The sequence below is a fragment of the Phyllobates terribilis genome, unplaced genomic scaffold (genome assembly GCF_046119375.1).
Source record: "Phyllobates terribilis strain yellow unplaced genomic scaffold, ASM4611937v1 Scaffold_5205__1_contigs__length_53463, whole genome shotgun sequence".
NCBI classification, from domain to species: Eukaryota; Metazoa; Chordata; class Amphibia; order Anura; family Dendrobatidae; genus Phyllobates; species Phyllobates terribilis.
In genome coordinates, this window is record NW_027367953.1 from 1 (window position 1) to 9,863 (window position 9,863).

At 39.3% G+C, this 9,863-nt stretch overlaps 1 protein-coding gene across 1 annotated transcript; it reads left to right on the top strand.

Annotated features, from left to right (window-relative positions):
- The first annotated feature begins 696 nt into the window (after positions 1 to 696).
- On the top strand, positions 697 to 1,751 carry LOC141249896 (alanine--tRNA ligase-like). Its single transcript, XM_073669820.1, has 6 exons — positions 697 to 785; positions 1,004 to 1,096; positions 1,180 to 1,282; positions 1,364 to 1,438; positions 1,507 to 1,602; positions 1,719 to 1,751. The coding sequence occupies exons 1-6, from the start codon at positions 697 to 699 to the stop codon at positions 1,749 to 1,751; spliced, it is 489 nt and encodes a 162-aa protein (XP_073525921.1).
- The last annotated feature ends 8,112 nt before the right edge of the window (positions 1,752 to 9,863 follow it).

Here is a 9,863-nt window from a genome sequence, read left to right on the forward strand (position 1 = left end):
TCCTCATAAATTTCGAGCAGCGATGGAAAAGAGCAACGAGATTTAGAGAGTTCAGTCTGAAGAAAAGGATAACACATTGGCATGATGATGCGTTAATTAAGATTAATCGCATCTCTTGGATACTTAATCCTTCTGGTTTTGGAACTGATTCTGAAATTACTGTTATACCTCAAGATGATCCTTCAGTATGGATTTCTGATGATAAGGATCCCGAAACCTGGCATGTTCAGGTAGCTATTTGCAAATATCCTTAATTTCATTTTTCAAAATATCTCATGTTGCATTTTTTACCATATATTCGGGTTTTCTGCAGGTTTTCAGATCTATAGATTTTGGATCATTAAGGGGATTTTCTACGCCGACAGGTACCCATGCCAAGGTACATGAATATATAAAGGACCTGCAGCTTTTCTAATTCTCGCTTATTCCACTATTCTAGTTTGATTAAACTGAGAGCCGACAAGCCAGTTATCGGCTCTCAGTTTCACAAGGTTGTTATGACTATATAGTCTCTAAATTTTGTGCAGATACTATGTGTGTTACCTCTGATTACTATGATGTATTTTTTTCTCCTTTATCCAGTTTGGCTGTTATATTTGGGAGCAGGGCTAGTGACTAGTCTTTCACCCTGCACATTGAGTGTGCTGACATTGACGCTTGGTTACATTGGTCTTCCACTACGGGGAGTTTGAGGGCATGGAGAATGGAGTGTCGCAAACTCACTTTGAGAAGGGAGTGAAGGTGGATTTGCAGGTTGATGGATCACGGAGGAGTCTCAATTCTAGGTATATAATACAACCCATCTGTATATTCTATGAATCTAGACTGATTGATTGGTTCAAACCGTTTGCAAATGATGTTATAAATAGCAGCTGTAATTTCTTTTGAAGATTAACTGGGTCATGTCATCTTGGAGATCTACAAAACTCTGCTTTACAGCTTGATTTATATGAACATGAAGGAGTATTTGATGCTACTAACTGATGTATCTTACTTAGTATAGGCTGCACTCAGCTGGACATTTGTTGGATGTATGCATGAACAATATTGGACTCGGACATTTTGAGCCTAGCAAAGGCTACCACTTCCCTGATGGGTAAGATCTGCTTGACAATTATCTGAATCCAGAGAAGGGCACTATGTTGTTTATGTATGATAACATCGTATCACTACGCACATGCCATTTGTTGAATACAAAGGTATCATTCCTCAAAGTGAACAACAATTAAAAAGAGAACAGCTAGAGCAGGAGGGCATTGCACTTATCTACAAAGGTGGAAAGGTAAATTCTTATTCTGTTAATCTATCTTCTTACCTTAAACTCGTCTGTTTTTTGACATATAGTAAATACTACCTTATCCAGGTGTATGCTGCTACTTTACCTTACGATGATGCTGCTCAACTGTGTGATAACCATCTTCCTGATTATATATCAAAGGTGAAATGTACTCTCGAGTTTGTAACTGCAATGATAAAATATCAAGATCCTACTTTGTATGATTGCAGGATAGCACACCTCGTATCATGAAGTTTGGTGATAATCCTGGATGCCCGTGTGGTCCTACACATGTTAATGACATTTCAGATATTAAAAGCTTAAAGGTATCAATATGAACTAAACTATACAATCATAACACATGTTAATGACATTTCCAGATTTTTTTGCTTATTTCCAGTGATGTTGTTTGTTGTTTGGTTTTATTCCCCATATATCACAGATCCGAACAAAGAAAGGGTTGACAAAGGTCTAATGGGCAAATTGCAACATCAGATTTTTCAAAGTTTGCCAAATTGCACAATCTAGACAAATTCATTACATATTTTAGTACAATCTCTTGCACACGTGCAAATTCTAAGAAGAAGATTCAAATATGTTAATAACACATGCAAAAAGTATCTATTGCACAACCTAGGCAAATCTATTACACATTCTAGTTCATTCTCTTGCTATGTGTTATTCTCAATAAAAAAATTCAAATTTAATTAATAGCACATACATAAAGCATCAATTGCACAATCTAGGCAAATCTATTGCACATTTCAGACAAGTCTATTGCACACTCTAGTCCAACCTCGTGCACACGTGCAACTGATAATAAAAAGTTTCAAATCTACTAATATCATATGCAAAAAGTATCAAATGCACAACCTAGGCAAATGTATTGCACATCAAAGACAACTCCATTGCATACTTCTCATGAGGGATCAACGGGAGAATGTATGATGGTCTAGTTTAATCTCTTGCACATGTGCATTTATAAGAAGAAGTTTCAAATCTTTTAATAGCACATGCAAAAAATATCAACTGCACAACCTAGGCAAATCTATTGCACATTCTAGTTCATTCACTTGCACTTGGACAATTCCCAAGAAAAAGTTTAAAATCTAATTAATAGCACATACATAAAGCATCGATTGCACAATCTAGGCAAATTTATTGCACATTCTAGTTTTGTTTGTTGCACTTAGTAGTTATATGGGTTGCACATATTCAGAAAAAATTGACAAAATATTTTCGACATAAAAAAATTTTTCGCAAAAAAAAGGGTGTTGACCGGTCAACGGTCAGTGTTGATCGGTCAACGGTCAGTGTTGACCAATCAACATGGGGGTAGGGTGGAATCCTAGCCATTGAATTCAATGGCTAGGATTCTCATTTCTTACCACTAATTACTTTCTCACTAGATCCTAACCCTCATATTATTATTTAACATAATTATATGTGCAATCCAAATTTTTCATAGATCGAATTTTGACCATTGAGATTCAAAACACATTCTTAATCGCAATAAAGTTTATCATTTAAAATTTCATTTATGTAGTTAAACTACTTGTTATTTTCATATAGATTTATGTCAAAAAATATTAATATAATAATTTTATTTGGTAAAATTTTATTTTAGTAGAAAGTGCATCATAATAATAGATTCAATTTAATATAACATAAAAATTTATCATAATTTTTTTATTGTTTTATATTTAAGGGAAAATAATTTAATATAATTAATTTATTTGGTAAATGTTTAATTTGTATAAAAAAATCATAATAATGGATTCAATTTGAAAAGTAAAAAAAATCTAATTTATAAAAAGAGATTCATTATAATATTCTAAGTATCAAGTAAGTTTTAGAAAAATCATTTAAATTTAATAATTAATTAGATTAATTCAAATTTTAAATACCTTATCAATTTATTCCTAATAAAGTACGAGTTAATTAAACAATCAATAATTAAAAAAAAGAATAATAAAATCAATAAGAAGAGGAGAGTAGATCCAATAAAAAAATTACACATAAGAAAATATTGGTTAGAATTAAGGACAAAGGTTAAAAGGGGCTAGCTTTAATATATAGGTGATTTTCAAAAAGTTATTATAAACCCACAAAAATCCAAGTCACCAATAAAATTTTCAATGAAATTTGAACCTATGGAGGTCAATTGTCCAAATTCGACATAAATCATAATGATATGTGCTATCCAAATTCGACATAGATCGAATTTTGAACATTTAGATTCAGAATAGATTGTTAACCGCAATAAGGTACATCATTTTAAAAAATTTATGTAGTTAAACTACTTGTCGTTTAGATATAGATTTTTATCAAAAAAATTAATATAATTACTTTATTTGGTAAGATTTTATGCTTTGTAAAAAGTACATCATAATAATGGATTCAATTTAATATAACATAAAAATTTATCATGAAATAAGTATTTTATTGTTTTATCATTAGGGGAAAATAATTTAATATAATTACATTATTTGGTACAATTTTTTTTCATAATAAAGGATTCAATTTGATATAATATAAAAATAAATCAAAAAATACATATTGTATTATTTATTTTTAGTGAAAAAATGTATTTAATATAGTAATTAATTTGAAAAGTAAAAATAAGCTATGTTTAGCAAAGAGATTGATTAGAATATTCTAATTATTAAGTAAGTTTTAGAAAAAATTATTTAAATTTAATAATTAATTAGATTAAACTTTAAATATCTAATCCATTTGTTCCTAAGGAAGTGGGGGTTAATTAAACAATCAAAATTTTTAAAAATAGAATAGTAGAATCAATATGAAGAGGAGAGATAATAGATCTAAAGAGAAAATTCCTACTAAGAAATATCGGTTACAATTAAGGAGAGAACTTAAAAGGGGTTAGTTTTAATATATAGATGAGTAGAGCGAGATTTTAATGGCCATGTCGATTTTCAATAATTCTAGTCATAACTTATTTATAAAATTGTGTTTCTTTTTTCCTTTTTCAATAAAAAATAACAATGCATATTAAAAAAATACACATATTTTTCCAAAGCAACTTACTTAGCAACATCTTAGTGTCAAACTAGGTTAGCCACCATATTATATACGAATTTGGACTAAGCTAAATAGTATATCGTATATAAAATGATAAAACCTATTGAAATATTACAAGTTATCATTGATCCATGTGATACATATTTCATTGTATTTATATGCATTGATCTAAGGAGATATTTAGGATATAATAACTGTGTAATTGTATGGAATAGATTAAGAAGGTATATGTGATATACTAATTAAAGAATTGGATCATAGGAGAATGTCTACTACTTAGAAAAATAAGAATATATCGTAACTACGGGATGTTTTTATATCCAAATGGATATGATTGATTATACGGATAATAGTTAACAGTCTCTTGAAGCCAAGTATTTTGTAAAGTCAACACGTCTCGACGAGAGGCTTAGATTCACTTTTGATTTTCTCAGCTGAGGGTAAAGACGGTTTAAGCTTCCAGAGTCCGAGGCTTTCGCCCATCGTTTCCAAGTTGATATCTTTAATAACCTGCAAAAGGCCCAGAACCGGAGGTGGGGGTCTCCGGGACGGGCTCTCCGACTCTCAAGTCAGTAATGTATTCAAATACGCATATATAATATAGTTGACAAATGAACACTAAGATTATGAATATAGGTATTTCGCTCATCGGATGACCCCCCTTGGGAGGGGATGAATACGTCCCTCCCGGTATATTTTACCCGCTAATAAACACCGTAAATACGATACGAGCGGTGTGGATAAGTCAAGGTTGGCTCATGACTGTTTAGTATGCTCGTACAGAGCGTTGATATAGATATATATATGCATATGTGTAATTACGTTTAATAAGGTGATTATAGCGGACTTACCTCGATTTAGATGTGCGTGTACTCATGGTTACGATTTAATAGTTTAAGCCTAATCCGTCCCAAAATGAGACGGGTCCGAATAAGGAAAACTCGGCCTTTCCTACTATGATGCTTGACGTGGAGTGGCTGAACCCAAATAAAAGCCCCTGTTGCTCGGCCCAAACGTGGAGAGCACCCAGCAGGCCCAAAGTGACAACGACCCACATGATCCCTTCTTGCGTACAACATCAGCTAGGCCCAACTATAAAGGAAACTGGCCCACGTGATCCCTTCTTCTTCTTTGTCGAGAACGGAGGCCGTGTATCTCCATCTTCGGATATGAAGTCCCACCGTCATTTGTAGGATCGGCGCACCATGGGGGGCCTCGTCAAGCTTGAGAGGAGGAGATCGAGCTTAGGAGGACGAGTCCTGGGTGCTGAGCTTGACAAGTTCGGTGCTCTGTTTTCCGGCAATGCTCGACAAGCGGGCGACTCTGCGGGGCGTACAAGCGGGGCGACTCTGCTCCCGGTGGGCTCGAGGAGGTTTGTCTGGATTCCGACGAGGACTTTGTGAAGCTCGAGCAAAGGTTTCCGGCGAGGACTTCGTGAAGGTCGAGCGAAGGTTTCCGGTGATGTAAAACAGGAGAAGGATCGAGCGGGGTGAACTCCGGCGGGAACTCGACGAGGCTCCGGTATATTTCAAGATGGACGAGGAGGAAGACTAGCGGGGCTCGATCGGACCGTGCTCCGGGATGGCGATGACTCCGGAGATGAATGTCCGTCACGACAACTCCGGCTATGTATTCAATCACTTGTATCGGAGGGAGACCTCACCAATTTTGGCCGCTTTGTGTGATATCCTGTAAGCTTTGTATAGGATTTTCTTCAATCATGAGAACGGCCACCCAAATTCGATTATTGCTAACCTAATCCATAAATCAACCTAATCCATGAATTAACCATCATAAATCCTCCTCTCCAGACCTAATTACCAGTCTCTCTATATATACTAATTCAGACCTAGAAGGCTTGGGCTTTACTCAAGTTGGGCCTTTGGGCTTGGTTACTATTCCGGTCCAACATCTAGCCCCGCAAGTCCTTTGACTTCGCGAAGGGAAGACGAAGACTTGCTTAGTTGGACCTGTTCCGGGTCCTATACTTTGCACGGGCGTCTCGCGAATATTTCTACTATCTTCTATGAGAACCTTAAGGAAAACGTCGTCACATTTCACTAGACACGGGACCGTGGGTTACTCGATCATGGATGAACCCCGGTTTAGTGGTCGTATGGGCTACACGCGCTATCTTCATGCACGTTCATATGATGACATTAATATTGTTGCTTTCTTGTCTATATACATAAAGTTCTGTTAAAGATTATTTCGGTTATGTCTCATGGACCAAGTTTCTCGATCGCGGTGCATTGGTGGTCAAGTTTTGGATTGCTTATTTTTGTGAACTAGGCGACAGACCCCCGAGCGCCTATACTTGTTAGTTGCTAATTGAGCGATAGAGCTCCGAGTGACTGTACATGCCAATTGAGCGATAGAGCCCCGAGGGATTGCATTCATCGTCTGAGTGATAGAGCCTTGACCGGCTTGTGCGCATCGATCAGATGGTAGAGCCCCGAGCGATGGTATTCGCATGGATTACATACTACGCGAGGCCTCGAAGTTGCGAGTCGTAAGCCTTGGGTTTGATGTTATTCTAAGGAAACCGGGACGAGTCATTAGCACCGGCAAGGCCCGTGATCCCGACCTTGCTCATGTTTAAGATGGTGGTTGCGGCACGCTTCTCATTATGAGGGGATAAGGTAGTCGACTACCCTAGTATCCCCTACTATACTTCTCTATAGATAGATACTTTAGATCTTTCAAAAGACGGGAGTTCGGCTCTCTTCATGCGATCGAAGTTATTATATCTTTGTGAGGACGAAGGCTTTGTTGCTTCGCGAGAACAGATGCCTCATTACTTTGGGACTGTTATGCGTTGAGGCGGAAGCCTGCACGCTTCGTGGAAAACTCCGTGGCCCCACAAAGGCTTTCTTGGCCACAAGGTTACTTTGTAATTCGGAAAAGGCTTACGGTGTATACGGATTTGCTCGGCGATGAAATCGAGGTTTACAACATATGTATAGGGTTGCTCGACGAGTGTAGTTCGAGGGGTCCGATCCGCCTGGTTCGAGAGTGTGAGGGTCCGGTGATTGTCATTGGCGTGAGGACTTCAACCCCCTGCTTCTGGTGAAGCTTGTACTGGCGATGACTCCGGAGAGGCGAACTCGAGGAGGTTGACTGATGTCCGATGAAGCTCTGCAGCCTCGAGAAGGTCGAGACGATGAATTTTGGTAGGCTTCCCTTTAGTACTTCTGGCGATGATGACAGATGGGGGCATGACAACAATGACATTGGCTACTTCGGGGGAGAACATGGGCGACATCGATGATGTCAGAGACGAAACTATCTAATGTCGAAGGAAGAGACAAAACGATAATCAATGGGATTCGATAAAGGGGCAGATCCATCGGAAGTAGGTGAGGGCTGGGGCTTTGCTGGAGAATGAATAAAATAGAGGCGGAGGTTCTGCTGCAACTTGACGAAGGAGTCGGTGCTTTCATCGTAACTCTTTACTCGACGACCAGCTCGATGCTTTCCGTGCCCGGTGCCTGACTCGACATTCATTCTGGATCTCTCTTTGGTTTGTGCGACTTATCTATACTTATTGTCTTGCGACCCCTACTCTACTACCCCTAGCCTTTTTCTCTACTTGTGTAGCAATGTATAGAAAAAGGTAAAAAATGTAGGGTCGCGAGACAATGGTTTTTCTAGCGCGATGACTCTAATAAAGCGACACTAAACCTTACCACCGTGGCAATCTACCGAATTTACTATACACGGTCCTGAAATCATAAAGCGTTCAGGCCGTATAATACGAGGATTTGTACTTCTCGATGCGTACTTCGGTTTACAACCCCTTGTCTTTGGTACGACAATGATGTCATATAGCTTAAGGCGTATAGCCCTCGATAATTCAACTCGATGCTCTCATCAACTCGAGGTTGGTTTAGAGACGCGATGCGTCTAATGATACAACCCGAGCTGCATTTTGCCCTTGGTTGGCTCGAGGTGCTAAGTGCTTGTCGATACAAGCCAAGCTCTATGCTTGTTGCTCGCGGCTGGCTCGAGGCGTACAACGCTCGATACTACAACCCAAGCCGATTTATTTATTTTGGACCGGCTCGAGGCATATAGCCCTCGATGGCCTAGTCCAATGTTAATTACGGTTGCTCATGTCGATAGTAACTGCGACTGACTTGAGGTGTTCGAGCCCCGAGATTGCAGCCGAATACATAAATATGATAGTAACCGTGACGGGCCTGAGGTGTTCGATCCCCAGGCACGCATCCTTATATAGTAGTGGAGTCTGATCATCCCTATGTTTCAAGGTGTAAAAATGTATTAATGCTCGTCGAGTCATGATCGGGAGAACATCGAGTCATGATCGGAATAGTAAATCATCCCTGTGTTTCAAGGGGTAAAAAATGTATTAATGCCCGTCGAGTCATGATCGGAAAACCCATCGAGTCATGATCAGAAATGGCAACTAGATTGAGGGGTGTACCTCGTAAGTAACTGTGACTGGTTCGGGGTCGTCGTGCCCCTGAGACGTAGCCGTATAATGTATTTAATCATCACTCGTAAGTAACTGTGACTGGTTCGGGGTCATCGTGCCCCTGAGACGCAGCCGTATAATGTATCTAATCATCACTCGTAAGTAACTCTGACTGGTTCGGGGTCGTCGTGCCCCTGAGACGCAGCCGTATAATGTATCTAATCATCACTCGTAAGTAACTGTGACTGGTTCGGGGTCATCATGCCCCTGAGACGCAGCCGTATAATGTATCTAATCATCACTCGTAAGTAACTGTGACTGGTTCGGGGTCGTCGTGCCCCTGAGACACAGCCGTATAATGTATCTAATCATCACTCGTAAGCAACTGTGACTGGTTCGGGGTCGTCGTGCCCCTCAGACACAGCCGTATAATGTATCTAATCATCACTCGTAAGTAACTGTGACTGGTTCGGGGTCGCCGTGCCCCTGAGACACAGCCGTATAATGTATCTAATCATCACTCGTAAGTAACTGTGACTGGTTCGGGGTCGTCGTGCCCCTGAGACGCAGCCGTATAAAGTATCTAATCATCACTCGTAAGTAACTGTGACTGGTTCGGGGTCGTCGTGCCCCTGAGACACAACCGTATAATGTATCTAATCATCACTCATAAGTAACTGTGACTGGTTCGGGGTCGTCGTACCCCTGAGACGCAGCCGTATAATGTATCTAATCATCACTCGTAAGTAACTGTGACTGGTTCGGGGTCGTCGTGCCCCTGAGACGCAAGAAGGGATCATGTGGGCCGTTGTCACTTTGGGCCTGCTGGGTGCTCTCCACGTTTAGGCCGAGCAACAGGGGCTTTTATTTAGGTTCATCCACTCCACGTCAAGCATCATAGCAAGAAAGGCCGAGTTTTCCTTATTCGGACCCGTCTCGTTTTGGGCCGGATTAGGCTTAAACTATTAAATCGTAACCATGAGTACACTCACATCTAAATCGAGGTAAGTCCGCTATAATCAATTTAATTAAACGTAATTACACATATGCTTATATATATATATATCTATATCAACGCTCTGTACGAGCATACTAAACAGTCAT